Here is an 18,776-nt window from a genome sequence, read left to right as displayed (position 1 = left end):
GATAACCACAAGCAACAATGTACGATAGGTTAAAGGTCTTGCAGGGACTCAAGTTAAGGTATCTACTAATTCCTCTCTTGGTACTCTGTATAATACTGTGATATTCTTAGTTCCCATCAGAAGGTCTCAATAACTCAACAACTAATTGTATTGGAACTGACTGAATAACAGTGGCATCCCTGTGCATCATGTACACTACAGCATCACACCAGATATGGTGGGTGGGGCATTGGGGCATCTTTGGGCATGGTACTCGGTACAGGTTTGATGATATCTGTAAATTGACAGCTATTGCACCAATACTGCCTTTTTTAGCACCCTTCGTATAACAGGTAGGGGGGTATTTACCAGTGGTAATCCAAAAGAATACTGCCAGCAGTAAATCCATTCTGATAACAAGGTGGAGTAGTACCACCCTGAAGTATCTCACATGTTTACCACCATCCCGGAGGCAAAGCTAAAATTATAAAAAGTCTACTGAACTTTTTAAAAGTTATATTTTGTAAAGGCATGCGTAGCTGCTTCCAACGAGTTAAAAGAAATTGTCAGTGGTGCTTTCCTCATCTCTTGCATCAGTTTGTTCCTTTTTCTTTGGTAAATAATAGAGCGCTTTGAAACCATTATGGTAGTAATACTAAACTAAAACTAAACTATCAAGTCCAGGAAAACAACGTTTGTATTAGGAACCTGAAAGGAGGTTAAAAATAGGAGCCTCTCGGATACCCACCTTCTTACCGCTTTTACCGTCTAATGGTTAAACATTGAGCCTTTTGTGCATTAGACTAATTTTATGGTAATACTATGATCCGCTACCATACATAATCCAAGTCCTTCTTCAAGATGAGGATTTAAATGTTAAATAAAAAAGTTTTTAAAAAGTTTTACAAAATGGCCTTGAGGATTCACTGAAATATTACTGCCAATAAATTCACTGAATCCAATCCCCTTACCGTGCATTAAGTTGGTATTTCTCCAATTGGGTGGATTTCCAAAATTACCACTGGTAGCGAGAATACTTTTTAAGGAGTAAAATCAGGTGAAGGAGTTTTAGGCTGAGGATTAAGCAAAGGTGGCTCTACTGATCTGCTCAATTTCTGAGCTATCCAAATACTATTCAGTCATTTTTTGCATTTGTATTATGAAATGCAAAAGGGAGTTGAAAAATGTGGTTGAAATCCCCTTTTGCAGTTTGTAGTGAAATTTACGCCTAGCCGGCAGCATTTACAATAAATAGCTATGGAATCCCGGTGCTTAGCCCAGTCCTAGTGTAAAAAAACAGCGGATTCCATAGGAATCCTCAGCATTTACCCCAACATATCCCTAGAAACACTTGTGTACAGGTGCGTTATAAATAACATATCATATAATTTCATGAAAATGTCTTGCTGGAATAAATGCTTGCGCATTGGTATGGGGAGGAGGAAATGGATATTCCGTTCAGTGCCCCCTCACTACTAAACAAAGGTACTAAAATGTGGAGTATCGGAAACTTCATGGGTCAAATGTTTACACATGAAATGTATGTTACTGCACAATAACCGTGACCCTAATAGCCCTCAGGCAATGTGGGCCTGATTTTCACCCATTGCGTATTTGTGACACTACAGAGTGTGAATGAAGGTACAAAAGAGAGGTGCAAAGATGCTACGCACGTTTTATCGACTCTATTCATGCTCCAGGGCGTTGTCATTGTTTTTGAAGTTGGAGGGCGGATCAAAACGGGAGTTACGTTTCCACATACCTTTTAACCTCCGCCTTCAAAAAACTATTAGGTTTTACACCAGCATGAGATTTTCATGCTAGTGTAAAACCAATGATTTCCAATGTAATCCGCCTGCTTTTTACGCCAGAAAAAAGCAGGTGAATTACCTAGGAAATCGTTACTGCTGCCTGCCATGCACGCCTTTTGCACTGCGAAGTGCAAAAGAGAGTTGCAAAGATGCTTTTGCTGTCTCTGTACACTTCTCTTTTCCAATACACAGACGGAAAGGGGACCTAGTGCAAACGTAGGAATCCCCTCAGGGCAACGTCCCTGACTCTTTGTCGGATTACCTGTTTTAGATGCTGAGAGGGAACCATGTGAGACCGCCTTGGCTCGTGAGCACTTCGCGACATTGGCTAGTTCTTCTCTGGCTAGAGTGGTGTTACTGTTCGCGGGCTGCAGATTTGTCTTCTGTTCCCTCCTCAACTGCATTCCTCAGAAGGGATGGATCTTACGCTCCGAGGCGCACAGATAGAATAAAGGTGTTGCCATTCAAATTGCTGCAGAATGTATGTTCACAATGCAGTGCTCCTGATTCTGATAAAAGAGGAGCAGGGACTACTTTAGGCATTGCTATTAATAAATACATCCTTTTGCTATGCAGGTAAATGCATAAGTTCACTAATGGAATATAAATGACGCAGTTCGAATAATGATATTTCATTTAAATGCGAGTCTGAATAATTATCCGCTTGTTCTTCCAGCACAAAGATCCAGTACATTGTGCATTTTGGGATTTTGAAAAGAATAGTAAGTGACATTTTCTTTTACTTCTATACAAGAATTAGCTGTGTATCATCACTGTAAAATTCGCGTACAATGACAGACCAATTGTTTTCATGTAATAAGTACACGCTGAATAGTTTACCATGACAACTCCTAATCTGACATGCAAAGGTAAGGCTACAGGTCTGAAATAGTAACCCTTTCTGCAAAGATAATGTCCACTTTACCGCTGTGGCTCACCTGGGAGCAGCCATAGCATCATTTGGCTGGTGTGAAATATTTGTGGTCTTTTTGGTGGCTTTCGGGCTGTTTTTGAACTCATTATGAGGCGTGGATATTTGCTGCATTCTCTTCATTACCCTGCATTTTTTGGGAATATTTCTTCAGGTATGACATGTGGCAATACGGGGGTCCCCCATGTCCAACTGGCCGTTAGACATTTTATTTCAGGGCTTACTCCAGCCGAGTGCATGGAAACACAAGATCGAGGGTAGAAAAGGACCCAGCTTTGTGAACACAGCATGACCGGAGGGCTGGTGTGCTGAAGGGGCAGATGCAGGAGCTCATGCTGGTCTTTGAGCGGTCAGTGGGGGGGCCAGAGAGAGGTGGAGAAGAAGAGATAGGTGGGCCACCGGAGAAGAAGGGGAAGGTCAGAAGCTCTTGGAAGGGGAAAGACCATATTGGTGGCAGTTGCGCCTTGAGCTACTCCTCGAGCTACGCAGGCTGTGGGCTCCATCACCTACGTCCTCCAGCCCATTCAGGATGACATGTGTTGTGTTATATTACCTTGTTCTATGTTAAAGTTCTTTATATAGCAGATCAAACTCACCCTGGGAGGGGCATCTAACCGCTGGCAGGATAAAACAAGCTGAAGCATGAGTAACTACCAAAAAGATTAAAAAAGACATCAGATTATAAGTTGGCAAGGGCTACATAGATGAGAAGAAAGTTTAGCAATGCAACACCTTTTCAAACAACAGCATTTTAAAAAATGTCTAAAACCTCAGATGACTTTCAATGTTTCTGATCTCCAAAAGCAGGCTCTTCAGTCCAGCCAGTCTCTTTGGCTGAGGGGCGAGGCGGTGGAGAGAAGGCTATTAGCTGACCGGAGATTGCGAGAAGGGTAGTATCTGATGAACATATCTTAACAAATTGAGGGCCACATTGATAATAGGCTTTGTGTGCCATACAAAGAGCTTTGAACTCTATTCTCCTTGCTATTGGAAGCCCATCTAGTTGCATCAGACCAGAGAGATATCTCCTCTTCTGGGACGCCTTAGAGGATACAAGAGGCTGCATTTTGAACTTTCTGTAGTTTTCTGATTGATTTTGTTAGCAATCCAAGATATAGTTAATTGCAATCATCTAACCAAGAGTCAATATATGCGTTCTTTATAGTGACCTGATGGCTAAAAGAGAATAGATGAAGCATTCTATATAAAAAGAGCAAATGCGCAAAGCATGATTGAATCACCTGATTAATCTAAGGTGTGAATGAGAGCTTGTCCTCAAGCAAAATTACACGATTTCAAACTATAGTTGCTGCAATAGGAGCTTGACCCAGTGCTATTGACCAAGGAGGATTTGTCCATGATGGGGTACAATTAGAACAGAGTAGTACTTCTGTTTTTAAAGCATTAAAATGCAGATGTTAAAAGAATGTTCCATATTGTTTAAACCAAGCACTATTGTTGCCTACCATGATGTCCAATGAGGTTACCCAGTACCAAAATGAAGCCTCACACAGTGTGTTCCTTGAAAAGTATGCCTGATGTAGTTTTGCCTCTCTCCTGTGTAGATCATTCTGGTGGATGGGACACATCGGGGTGCCACTTGGTGTTTACAAATGCCAATTATACAACCTGCAACTGTACCCATCTCACGCACTTTGGAGTTCTAATGGTAAGCGAATAAATCAGATTAGTTGACGATTAAATATTTTGAAGTCTGTAAACATTTATTACAACTCATTACTGAACGAAAATACATATTGTTATGGTCAATATTGAAAATGTACATTTTATGGTGAATTACATGGAATCCCAGCCATATTGAAGGAATCGATTTCCTTTACCCCGCACTCTTGTTAGGATCCCATAACTTATTAAAGAGATGGGAAGCCCAACCCTCACCTTAATCCAAAGTCATATAAATCGAAGAAGACACGCTTGATCATACATGTGCATGGTGGACCCGCTTATTTCAGTGCGAAAGTGATAGGTTTCTCAAAACACAGTGTGAGCCATCTCAGAGCAGGACCCATAATCCAGCATTGGGACTGATGTAAATAATAAAGAAATGCATTCATTGACCTACAAGTTTAAAGCCACAAGCAATGTCTTTGATTACCAGGCCCATAAGGTTAGTACATAATACAATGGCATCTCTAACAATGTGTCTGAAAGGCATAAATCACTTATACATACACTAGACATACTGTAGGCCCCATGACAGCTTCATGTTGATCTTGATTAGCATTATGTAAACGTTCACAAGTCTTCAAATGGGAATCAGGGGAAACATACAGTTAATATTACATCCACTCAAGTAAACATCATACTTCCCTGTGATTTCAGCTGGAGTGTACCAGCTGGAGTAAGAGCGCATTGTGGGCTGTGCTACATTAGGTGGCAGGCCACACATGGATTCGGCTAGAAGATAGCAGTGTTCATTTGGTGATATGATTGAAAGGCAGACAGTGCATAATCAGGTCGTGGAGCGGAAGAGCACACAGTTCCTGACTTGATGAGACAGATGGAATAACTGATGCAGCCAAAAATAAAGCACAGCACAACCACAGACCTCAACCATGATCTTTGATCAGACCTAGGAGTGCGTGACTCTGGGTACCAGATTGATGTTAGCCTAGAAGGAGGCTGACGCTTATTAGATGTCCCTGAGTATGTGTAGGCAATCCTGCTTACTAAGTGCATAGAAGACAAGATTGACAGACATTGGAAACATATTGTGATGGCAAGCAGCACCTTTAGAAGCTGAAAGTGGAAGACGGTCCACTTAGACACCCATAAAAAATGAGTTGGGCAAAGCAAAGAAAGGACCTTACCTTTGAGGGCAACAGATGAGACAGGACTCAGGGACAAACCTTCAGCCCATGTTATGGTGAAAAACTAAAATTAAAGTGTGTGTGTCTTCTCTACTCGCTACTTACATCTAATACCCCTTTTATTTTTGTAGAGTACTTACACATGCATCCTTCTACTGTTCTTACTTATATTACCTTTCTTCCTATTCTTGATTCTTATTATTTCCACCAAATACTGTCATCTCCATCTCATCTTTCTGGTACATCTCTTGATTACATTGTTTCTACTATTCCTTCAATCTGTTCGGTTTCTGTTCTGTCTTTCTTATTTATTCTCCTGACCATTTAAGACATTGTTTTGCTTTTACACTTTCTTCTCCTCTTCCCTCGCTACATGTTCTTGGCTCCATTTGCTTTTGTGTCTACCCTCATATCTCCCTTTTGCTGCTTACTAAGTGTTCTACTTTCTGGGTGAACTCAGTCACATCAATTCCCGCTCAGGTATTTGCTCTACTTTTGATTCTCTCTACCCTGCTTATTGTTTGTCTCCCTTGCATAGGCCTGTCCAGCTGTGGCTTACTCTGGCTCTTTGTACTTTATGTTGCACTCTCCGACTGTCTGAGCATCACTGGATGAAAGTGAATTCTCCCACTGATCTTGAAAACTAATCTTCACTTCATGACTTCTCTCCTTTTTTGTCCATAAAGCAATATTATGCTGACCTTTTTGTCTACTCTCTTCTTATTGAGTCAGATGTTGCCAAATTATCTGGTTCATGCCCATCAAACCATTTCCCCTTCTGACCCTCTTCCCTCTTCTCTTATTCTGAAGGTTCTTCCTCTGCTGTGCCCCTACCTAACTATGATTTGTAACATGTACCTGTCCACTGCCAATTTTCCTCTGCTTAAAAAGCCTTATGAGCTTTTATCCTATTTCTCGTATTCCTTTTTTTTTAAAGCATCTTGCAATCGTGGTACATACTCATGTATCTTCTTATCTTAATCAAGATTCTCTTCCGCTTTGCTGAATCAAGGGTCCATTCTTTCTACTTTACAGAGACTACCTTGTTGTATGTCTCTAGCTCCTCACTTAGTTGTGACTATGCTAAGCACTCCTCAGTTCTTGTTCTACTTGACCTCTTTGCTGCTTTCAATATCTTTGATCACTCTTTTCTCTCTCCTGTACTATTTCTTCTTTAGGTATTCACATTATGTTCACAAATGGTTTTGTTCCTACCTGATGGTACCTATTCAGTTTCTTCGTGTGGCTAATCTTTCACTGTACTTTAGCTTCAGCATAGAGATCCTCATGGCTCTGTTTTTGGTCCTCTTGATTCCACTAACTATTCCTTTATCTGCTATTATTCCCACCTTTAATCTTGTTAATTACAAATAAAACCCTCTCCTAAAGATGTATTTTATATTGTATAAATCCTTTAAACAGAGTGAATTAAATAAGAATAAGAAAAATCCAAGAATGAGGGACTTCAAGAGTTCCTCTCTCCCACGGGACAGCCGGTATCTGCACTGCTTCCCAAACCACGATCTCTTCACTTCCAATTCCAAACTCCTACAACTCTTGCGGCACCGCAACTCGCTGTAGACACAGCGGCGGACCTGGTGTCTTATTTCTGCTTCTGCTGCTCCCACTGCTGCTGTCGTCTAATGGTCTCCCTCTAAAAGGGCTTTACATATTCAAAAGTCCCACTAAGGTGTGGGTATTAGAGCCACTAGACTGCACACTACAGTTTTTCACCTCTGCGACCCTCTTCCTCGTCTCAGTACCTATAGCCTTATTGGATTTGAAGTCCCTCATTCTTGGATTTATCTTATTCTTATTTAATTCACTCTGTTTAAAGGATTTATACAATATAAAATACATCTTTAGGAGAAGGTTTTAAAGGAATTACATGTTAGTTCTTGATTTCATAACTCACATCCAATGGAGAATCATAACCATCAGACGTGATGGTAGTGATTCTCTGATTCATACAAATATCAATCCCATGTTGATCATAAGGATTGTCATCAATGACATTTTGGGTTTATAGTGGAAAGGAAGCATTACTCTGACAACAAGCCATTAGGTATTCTGGTATTAGGGAAATCGCATCTTCTTAAGAAAATTAATACTGCTTCTCTCCTAATGGAGTCACCCTATTCTCTTGGTAGCGTTCTCCTCCCAGGTAATCTTCCCGGCTAATACCAACCCCATGGTATGGATCAGGTAGCAGCTGCCTTTTCCTGGCCACCAGGGATGAGACTTTAGGCAGGAATTCTGTGCGAACTCTGCAGGATTCATCACAAGACCTTACCATCATGTAACTGTGCAATTCATGTATGTTCTTATGGAAGTAGTTGTCATAGAAGTTGGAGACTGATGTGCCTTTGTGCTCCTTTGAAATGCCTTCAGCAGTTATCCATGGATCCTCTTATTTGTGCGTACAACTAAATATATATATATATATATATGTATACATATATATATATATATATATATATATATATATATATCAGGCACTGCTCCCCCACAGGACTCTGAATCATGTGTAACCCTTGTGTTCCTTTGAAAGATATTCCTGTGTGAAAACTGGCTCCCGATGTCTGTTAGGTGCGGTTTGTGCCATAACCACTTTGTGCTTTTTGTCTTGACGATATCGGTAACCCTTTGTCATGCCTGCGCCATGGGCGCATCCATTTACGCTCAATATGGACTATTTGTTTATCATTTATTTGCAACAGACTCTTGGATCCATCTATATTTACTTTGGGAACGTTATTATTTTTCCCACAAACTACGTATACCACAATGCACCTGGCTACAAGCATTGATTCCTGGCTGTTCCTATGGGTTATCAAAGGAACTACATCCCCCAGAAGCCCAAGGGACTTGCCCTGCTTCCACCAGCCCAGGAACAGAAAGGGAGGTGGCCGATTGCCTGCAGGTGTGCTTAGCCAGGTGCAACCCATTAGCCTGCCTCTGTGCTGGGCTAGGCAGTATAAAGGCTGCTGCCTGCAGTGGCTCAGCCTCTTGCATCTGAGAGTCCTTCTTCCACCTTTTGCATCTTCCTACGGATCTTGTATGCTGCTTACCTTCACTCCTGCTTGGACCCTGCCTTGTTGCTTGCTCCACCCTGCTGCCTCCAGCCATAGCCTTCCAGGCTCCCTGCCTCACAGCCCTGCTCCTCTGGGCTCTCCACACTGCAGCTGATCACGCTCTGCTGCCTTCCAGTCTCCGACCTTGCCCTGCCGGGCTCTCCACATTGCAGCCGATCACGCTCTGCTGCCCTCCAGTCTCCGCCCTTGCCCTGCCGGGCTCTCCACATTGCAGCCGATCACGCTCTGCTGCCCTCCAGCCTCCGCCCTTGCCCTGCCGGGCTCTCCACATTGCAGCCGATCACGCTCTGCTGCCTTCCAGCCTCTGCCCTTGCCCTGCCGGGCTCTCCACATTGCAGCCGATCATGCTCTGCTGTCTTCCAGCCTCCGCCTTTGCCCTGCCGGGCTCTCCACTTTGCAGCCGATCACGTTCTGCTGCCTTCCAGCCTCCGCCCTTGCCCTGCGGACCCTCTACATTGCAGCTGATCACGCTCTGCTGCTTTCCAGCCTCAGCCCTTGTCCTCTGGGCTCCCTGCCCTGCAGCCTGCCTCACTCCGGCTGCCTTCAGCCCTCGTCTTCTGGGCTCCCTGCTCTGCAGCCTGCCTCACTCCGGCCACCTACAGCCCTTGTCCTCTGGGCCTTCCTACTTTGCAGCTTATCACGCTCCGCTGCCTACTACCTACCTTTTCCGCTGGGTTCTCGGCCTAGCAGCCCTCTACAGTCCTCTGCTACCTTCTAAAGTTCAGCGACCCTGTCCCTCAGGGTTCACTCCTTACTGCCCGGCCCTTACGGGATCCTTGCCGTGCAGTCTGCTATACTCTGCTGCCCTAAGCCCTTTTCCTCTGGGCTTTCTACCTTACAGTCCTACTGTGGGCTTACGCATTGCTTCCCTGCTCCTCTGAGCTCTCAACCTTGTTCCTTACTGTCCTCTGCTATCCTATCCTGTTCCACGACTTTCTCTTCATTTCCTTCTGCTAGTTTGCTATCACCTCCTTTCCTGGATTTGTCTGTAGTATCTTCTCTTGTACTGTTTGTAGACCCTTTTGTACAGAGCGTGTCTGTTGGTTCCCATCAGTCAACCTCTGCCCCTTCCCTTGTCTCGTTTCTACATTACAGACATCCATAGCTGCTGTTCCAAGTCATGAGCAAACAGCGTGGGCCTCTGTTATAGCAAACTGTGCAGAAGGCTAGAGTATTTCCAAGGTTCGTGGAATACTCTTTTTCTATATCTGCATACACCCCAAGAGGGTATTCATTCCGTATCTTTTCCCTTGCTACTCTTGCCTACTCTTCGGTCTCTTCCTTTCCGCTGTGTGTGTTCTTGTCTGTACACTTTATTTGGCACAACAACCCAACCCCTTTCGGGGTGTCCTGTGCCACTCCTAATAGAGTGCCATCCGTGACACCCTTCCCAGATACCACTACAACCTCTGAAGTGTAACTAAGAGGACAACCCCACAAAGGAAACCTTATTACAAGGGGAAAGGTTCCAGAAAACCCTACCAACTGGTATATAACTGGTGTGTGACAACAGATTCAAATGTGGAGTCCTGTTGAGCAAGGAACATTGATGAGTCCAGTGGCACTAATGGAAGCATGGAGCATGCAACATGAACTCAGTAGAGCCATTCTTAAGAACCCATTTCTAGCCAAGATTCTAGAAAGCCTAACCATTTCCCAATGAAAGGAGCACAGCGAAATCCTGAAACTACTACATGATTAACAACCAGGGCCAGATTCTACAAAGAAAAAAAAGAGCACAAATCAGTAATACACCACAAATGTGCCAGAAATAGATGTGCCTCATTCAAGAAATGTTGCCTAGTCCTAAAAGGAGTGGGAAATGTGCATAGAAAATGCTTCAAGTGGGTGGAAAGCATGCAAATACACCAAATTGAGCAGGCAAGAGGGAATTTTCCACCAACAAGTTCACAAATGCCCCTAATTCCTGGTTCACAAAATCAGAACACACCATTTGCTCCAAAAAATGCATATCTGGAATTGCTCCAAATCAAAAGTGGACCAAGTGGGCAACTGATTCATCCAAGCAAACCACAGACTAATGGCACTCCAATTCCATAAGACCTCGCAGTATAAAAGACCAACACATTGATGAACATGCACATCTCCAAAACAGTGGATCCTGTGGGCATCATGCCAATGCAACATCTAGTGAGAGGAAGGCGGCTGAAGATGAAGAGGATACATAGGAGGAGGATAACTCTTTTCCAAATGGCAGATGAGGAGGTCACCCTGAGATACTGTTTCCCACCCAATATAATCTTTGAGATGACATGACAGTGGGAGGAAGGTCTCAACTCACCAACCATGTCAGGGCATTCCTTACCACCATTAGTAAAGATTGTGTGCGTCTTGCATTTCTTTGCCGTTGGCTCTTTTCAGAGAACCAGTGGTATAACGTCTGTCATCTCCCAGTCCTCTCAGTCAGGGGGCATTACATTAGGTTCTCAATGTGATCCTCTGAACTGTTAGACAATGCATAGCGTGCCATTTGATGCATGCACAAGGGCTGTCACAGTACGCGCATTCTATGCCATAGCAGGGTTTGCTGGAGTATGTGGAGCCATTGATTGTAACTAAGTGGCCATTATACCCCCGGCTTAAACAGAACACATCTATAGGAACCCTAGACACTGGGACTCAGACAAGGTCTAGATGGTGTATGATGAGGACATTATCTTGAATGTAAGTGCTAACTGCTCTGGAGCGAAGCATGATGGCTTCATATACTGCCAACAACCATTGCACAGCAATTTGAAGATGGAATATATGGGGAGACCTGGTTACTAGGTAAGTCTCGACTCATATCTTTGCACAGAATTTCATCTATCCACAATGTCCCAACAGTTCCCTGAATCTCCTTTTCTCCACAGATGATAGTGGTTACCCCCTGAAAAGGTACCTGCTCACTCCTTACATGAACCCTGTGCACTGAGGTCAGCAGCATTACAGTGCAGCACACATACACACCAGGAATCCGACTGAACATACATTTGGCATACTCAAGCCACGCTTCCGGTGCCTTGACCACTCTGGGAGAATGCAACTGTACAAACCCCTTATCGTATGCAGCATAATTTTAGCCTGTGCAGTCCAACATAACATGGCCTTCAGGCGTGGTCTGCACATTGTCATTGGTCCAGAATTTCAGCCACTGCAACCTGTTCCACATGATGCTGCTGATGGCCAAAACCTGGCTGTTAGCCCGACTTACTATCCCTTGTCATCTCTGCATCTACTCCTCACTTATCGCACACTCGTTTCATCCTGCAGTCCCCTCCTCCCATCCCCCCCACACTATCCCCGACCTGCCCATCTGTCAGCTACTAGCCTCTTCTGTCCTTTCATCTGCTTTCCTCTGCCATCCAACCTTCCCTGTGAGACGCCAAGCACACATAAAGGACTCAAGTAGTCACTTCCGCAACTCGCACCTAGAACGAATCCTGAAAGTGGGCTAGGCATTGCACTCATTTGGGCCTGGAAGGGGGCAATGCATTGCACTTAACTGCACCTTGGCCAAATCAAGCTAATCATCCCGTAGGAGGACAACTAGGCACCTTGGACCCCTCATTCATGGTTGGCACTGCAGGTAACTCTGAAGCACAGGATGGAGGGCCAGGCCACCTCATGTAATCATGAAATGTGGTCCTTGTTTTAGCACTACAAGGAACTAGGGATGGCAATCTCTCACTCTAAGCACCTCTCAGAGGGTGAGTATTATGCATTCATGGAGCACTTAGATTGCCTGTGATATGTAGCACTGTTCCTTGTAAGTAGATGTAACACAGTAAATAGAGATTGTTGTTTTGTACAGCTAACCTATTTCTCCCCTTGCACAACGCACCTTCGCAATTTAGCAGAAGGCACAGTCCCATTCCACACAACCTGCACTCACATATAACACAAACAGTATTGCACCTCACCTCTGCCATAAGAATTACGCTACTTTTTTTCTTTTTTTTCTTTTTTCTTTTTTTTTGTTGATTTTAACACTTACAAATAGATTGTGAATACAAGGAAATGAGTACAGTAATACAGAGTTTTAATTGTTTTCCACAACAATATTACACTTCAACCATATTTACATAGTATTATGTACAAGATTTATCTAGTTCTCTCAACATTTAGACAAAAGGACAAGACAAAAGGACAAAAAGAAAACACCTCATTCATCTTGACCATCATTATGCACATCACTACCACATAGATCAATGAAAGATTTCCATAAAGACCAATAGCTTTCCTCTTTGTCTTGTTTTCGAAACATAACCAATTCAAGTTCAGATAATACAATCACATCATTGATCCACTCCTCTAAAATAATTTTTTCCTGGATTTCCACACCTTTAAGATATGTTTTATTGCTATAACTAAAACCTTATCTAACCAGATTCCATATAAGCGAGCCTTCAAGCAACGCCCACTTTTCGCCAACAACAAAACTTGAAACGGTTTTCATGGGAATGAGATTGACAGAGTAATGTCTAACTTATCCAATACCTCTCGTCAAAAGGTCAACACTCTCGGACAATACCACAACATATGCAATAATGTCTCTCTCCCGCTCCCACATCCCCAACAAATATCATCAGTTATTCAATTCAAAGCTAATATGCATACAGGTGTCCAGTATAACCTCCCCAAAACCTTCTGATGTATAAGCCGCAATTTAAGATCCCTCTTGCTGCTGTATCCAACCCTCCATACATATTTCCAGGCTTCGTCATCAATTACACAGTCTAAATCTAATTCCCACTTCTCATTTAATTTTTCCCAAGACTCCATTATTGAATCATCTTCCCTCATCAGTTTTAAATACGTAGACAATTGACGTATCGATAAGCTAAACATGTTCCAACCTGCCGGTTCCTTCTCCAATGGCATAGACAACACATTGAATACTCGAATCAACAAATGTTGTAGTTCCTTATATCTATTCACCCCTCTTGTACTTAAATTAAACACTACTTGAAGCTCCTAAAAGGTCAGCAAGCGCCCATCCTGCAGTAAATCATCCAGTGACAATATACCTTTTGAGATCCAGCTCCGCCAGTATAGAAATTTGTTCCCTATTCGCAAAGCCGGATTATACCAAATGGACGACTTAAGATTCATAAAAACATTTTCATTGAAATTAAGTATCCACCATGACATTAAGTCTTTAGTCACCTTAATAGTCGGCAATTTAGTAGACCCTTTAGGCAATCTCCCCATTGAAAAAATATTCTCTAACCGAAAATGGCAACAAAACTTCCCTTTCTTTAGTTAACCAAATCGGTTCTACCTCCAATTCTTCATTTGCATATAAGGCTGCTTTCTTCAAAATAAAACCTCTATAATACTTCTCCAAATCCAGATATCCAAACCCCCCTTATTTCGTGTCCCGAAACACAATAACTCTCTGAATCTTAGGGGCCTTCCTTTCACCCCAAAGAAAATCCTGAAAAACCCGATCAAGATCTTTAAGCAATTTCTTAGAAAAATGTAGGGGAATTGATTGCATAACACATAAAATCTTTGGTAAAAGTGTCATTTTAATTGTATTAGTTTTTGCCCAAATCCCTAAATCCAATCTGGACCACCTCCTAATATCCCTCTTAAGGGTGTCCAACAATTTAGTTACATTAAATTGAACAATTTTCTGCACCTATTAGATCAAAAAAATCCCCAAATATTTCACACAAACTTCAGACCATTTACAATCCTATCCTACAAAATCCCCTCTCCTAACTGCAGTTGAAAGTGGGAATACCTCAGTTTTATCCAAGTTGATTTTGCAACCTGAATATTTGGCCACTTTATCAAGCACCTCCTTAAGAACCACACTACTCTTCTCAGGATTCGAGAGTACCACTATATCATCTGCGTAAGTAAGAACTTTCACTTCCTTCGTCCCAAAATTCAAACCACTTATTCTCTGTTCATTCCGTATCAATGCTACCAAGGGTTCCAATGCAATGTTAAACAAAAAGGATGTCACGTACCTCTGCTAAGTTGAAAGGGTTCAGACATCATATTATTAACCCAAAAACGCCCCAATGCAGAATCCTGAAGACAACGAATCACTCCTCTAAACCTATTTCCGAATTTCATTTTTTCCATAGTAAAATCTAGAAAGTCCCAATCCACTCTGTCAAAACCTTTCTCAGCATTCATAAATACTAAGGCAGCATCAACACTTTTATTACTATGAAGGCTTATTATGTCAATCAATGTCCGTATATTATCATAACCAGATCTACCCTTCACAAATCCTACTTGAGACTCATGAATGACATTCCCAATGCAACTATTCAATCTATTAGGCAATATTTTTGGAAAAGGTTTAACATCTACATTTAATAAAGAAATTGGTCTATAGTTCTTACAATTCTTGCTATCGCTTCCCTCTTTTGGTATTACAGTAATCATGGCCTCAGTCATTGATCGACATAGATCTTCCCCTCTTAAAAATGAATTAAACAAATCGCACAAAATTGGAGCCAAAAAAGTGTCAAATTTTCTATAGAACTCAATGGGCATCCCATCCAAACCCGGTGATTTCCCTAATTGCAATTGCCCAACGGCCAACAGGACCTCATCAACCTCAATATCTGCTTCCAACATATTGGTATCACCTGTTGTCAATACATTAATAGGTATATTTTCAAATAGGGTGTCTAAATCTTGTCTGGCTATTGGTTCTTTTCCTGTATACAATTTTTCGCAATAATTCCTAAAACTTGAACAAATGTCAGTATTCCTCCACACCAGTTGTTCATTCTCATCCCGAATTCCCTGAACAAATGTCCCTCCATGTATACCTCTTAACCTGTTTGCCAACAATTTACCACTCTTTTCACCAGTTTCCCAATATTTCTGCCATGTAAAGAAAAGGCCTCTCTCTGCCATCAAATTATTTACATTAGCCAACTTTTCCTGAGTTTGTTCCATTGCAATCCTGTCCTTTACTCTCCCACGTTGGGCATATTTGTGTTATAACTCTTATAACCTTATTTCCAACACCTTGACTTCTTTCATAGATTTCTTCCGAAGACAAGAAGTCCAATTAATTAGAGCACCCCTAACCGTTGCCTTAAAACTATCCCATATAACCGCTTTCCTAGCAGAACCTACATTAAGTTAAAAAAGAATCGGTCATTTGTGATAACAAATCAATCACCACCTCCTTCTCTTCCAAAATTCCAGCTTGCAATCTCCACTTTCTAAAAGGCAAGGTTATCTCATCCATCTGCACACAAATATCCACAGGAGCATGATCAGAAATGTCTCTCTCTCTTATGTTAACACCTAGGGTGTAATCCAATCTAGAGAAAGAATCATGTACTGGGGAGAAGAATGTACATTCTTTGTCCGATGGATGTAATTCCCTCGAAATGTCAACCAGTTCAAACTTTTCAAAAAAGAAATTGAACTCTCTACAAATACTCACATTAGTGTATCTGCACGAGCTGATTCTATCCAACTTGCAATCACGAATACAATTAAAATAACCACCTAAAATGACCATCTCACCATGCATTTCATTTAAAAGATTTGAAACATCATCAAAGAACCCTTTACCAGGTGTACATGGACCATAAACACAACCTAGGATGATAAATTTCCCCTCACAAATGATATCAGCAAAAATCATGCATCCATCTCCATCCGTTGCTACTTTTTCAATTTTATATTGCAATCCCTTACGAAACAAAATATTCACTCCTCTAGAATTTGCAGAATAGCAAATCGACAGATCCTTATTATATTTAGAATTATTCAGCCATTGTCTAGTTTCATCTATTAAGTGTGTTTCCTGTAAAAAGACAATATCAGCTTTGGACCTCAACAACCGTGCCATAACTTTCCTCCTTTTCCTAGGGCATTTCACACCTCTCACATTCCACGTCACCACAGTCAGATTGTTTACCCCCATCTCAACCTACTCAAGAATGTTAGATAACACGCCTATCCCAATTACAAGTGAACTGGTGCCCATTTCTCGAATCCATACAGTTATGCACCAGGTACAATCAAAATCATGTATCAAGAAAAAATAGAAATCCAAATAAGGCATCAACATATACAAACACAAAAACAAAAACACAAACCACACATCCACAAGACAACAATAAAACACAAAGCAATAATAGATTAAGAGTCCTGGGGAATCCCTCCAGGCAACACTAAATTCCAAATCACTTCAATCAAATAGCATTCCAAACCCATCCCCTCAAGTTTGTACCTGCCACATACAATAAATAATATACATGTTAAATGTTTTGAACTCTGTTTCATTCACAACTAAAATATGAACTATAACCTTATATTCAAAATATCCTACATTTAAATCCATATGACTACATCCAAACTCAGAAAGGTGAACAGTCTCATAGGCGAAACACTATTAGAAAAAAAAACCAAGATAAGTAAGGGAAGCATACTCCGGAAATGTTTAACCGTACAAATTCCAACTCACAGAGTCCTATATTCTCACTAGACTCAAAACCACATAGCAGAACACAGAATGCCATGCATCACATTATATTCCCAAGGACCGATGACACATAACTACAAAAGAGGTTGTACATTAACTCAGAGTGTGTGCATAAGGATTAGAACTGCATTACTGTATTACTGATGAAAAGGCTGTGACCGTCCCATGGGTATGGCCGAGCACCAAAGCAGGACAAGTGGTAAATTGGATGCTGATTGCCTGTGAAATGTAGCACTGCTCACACTGCTCATTGTACATAGATGGAACACAGGGAATAGAGATTGTTGTTTTGTACAGCTAACCCATTTCTCCCCTTGCACAACGCACCTTCGCAATTTAGCAGAAGGCACAGTCCCATTCCACACAACCTGCACTCACATATAACACAAACAGCATTGCACCTCACCTTTGCCATAAGAATTAAGCTACTTTTAACGACAAAAAAATAAAAGTGTAGCTTCCCACATAACTCTCTATCTCCTTAAACACAATCCCCCCCTTTAGTCCACAGTATATCTCCACTGCGCCCATACACACTCCTTTTAGACATGGGTGACTACCGGGGTCTTGGCCTCCCTCACATAACTTTAATGGCTGAAATGCACACACGCATAATAGCACCTCTCAAATTCTCCCACATTTTTTGCACTGCGGTCCCTCCAAGGGCACTTAACCAAACAAAAGCGTGTTGGGACCATAATTATGGTGAAAGGCACAATAACAAATGACAAAATTAATGAATAAAAGAATGAATATGTGCTGCCATGAGTGCTGATCTGGCTCCCCTTTATGTGGACCAATTGCACGTATGATGAATCGAAGGGCAGGCTACAGGGCCAGCCCGTAACTGATGTGCACTTGCCCATGTCATTTACATACATTAGGAGTACAGGAGGGGCATGCGAATGAAGCCCCACTTCAACACAGAGATGCAACAGTCCAGAAAACCCTTGTGATCAACAAAGTCATTAATGGGCCTAATTATAGGTTTGGCGTTGCAGGAAAAATGCTGGTAAAAGTGCCAGTAATTCTGTTAGCAGCTCTTTTCCCGCCCCGCCAAACCGAAATTTTGCCGGTGGGGGTCACTGATTTACCTGCTGCCAACAGCGGGAGATAGATCAGGCCCATTGGCAGATAAATTCCAGTTTTACTGGTGGCGGTAATACAAGACTCCATGGAATGGGGATTTAACACCCTTTCCGCCGCCTGTAATATCACTGTATTACTGGAATATCAGGCAGGACAAACGATAGGTCAATTTGCCGGACTTACCGGCGGGATACCGGCAAACCTATAATGAAACCCAATCAAGAAACCATTTGCAAGTCACACAGAAGGTGAAATGACGACTCAGCTCACTTAACAAAGAAACACATCTTTATTAGAATTGACAGCAGATAATATGATTAGGTGAAATGGGACATGATACAACTTAAATACGAACATCATGAAAAACAAAAACATTTGGATAACACCTTTAATTGTGAGACATCATTTTTTATGTATATGGTACTGGATATGTTGCAGGGTTGTGGCCTTCTTTGCCTCTGTCCACCTACTGGCTGTTCTGCTGGTGTCATGAGCTGTAGGGAATGCAGGGTTTGGATGGGGGCAGTAGTAGATAGGCTAGAGAACGAACTGCAGGCTGAG

At 42.0% G+C, this 18,776-nt stretch overlaps 1 protein-coding gene across 1 annotated transcript in view; it reads left to right on the top strand.

Annotated features, from left to right (window-relative positions):
• Positions 1-18,776, top strand: part of ADGRG4 (adhesion G protein-coupled receptor G4) — a 1,571,349-nt gene that overhangs the window by 1,005,211 nt on the left and 547,362 nt on the right. The window contains exons 16-17 of the mRNA XM_069612803.1: positions 2,467-2,512; positions 4,287-4,390. Of these exons, the coding sequence (XP_069468904.1) occupies positions 2,467-2,512; positions 4,287-4,390 (150 nt within the window). The remainder of the gene's footprint in view (positions 1-2,466; positions 2,513-4,286; positions 4,391-18,776) is intronic.

Source organism: Ambystoma mexicanum, chromosome 5p, assembly GCF_040938575.1.
Source record: "Ambystoma mexicanum isolate Mex_15411 chromosome 5p, UKY_AmexF1_1, whole genome shotgun sequence".
Classification (NCBI taxonomy): domain Eukaryota; kingdom Metazoa; phylum Chordata; class Amphibia; order Caudata; family Ambystomatidae; genus Ambystoma; species Ambystoma mexicanum.
Note: the sequence above shows the minus strand (reverse complement) of the source record. Positions and strands in the feature narration are given on the sequence as shown.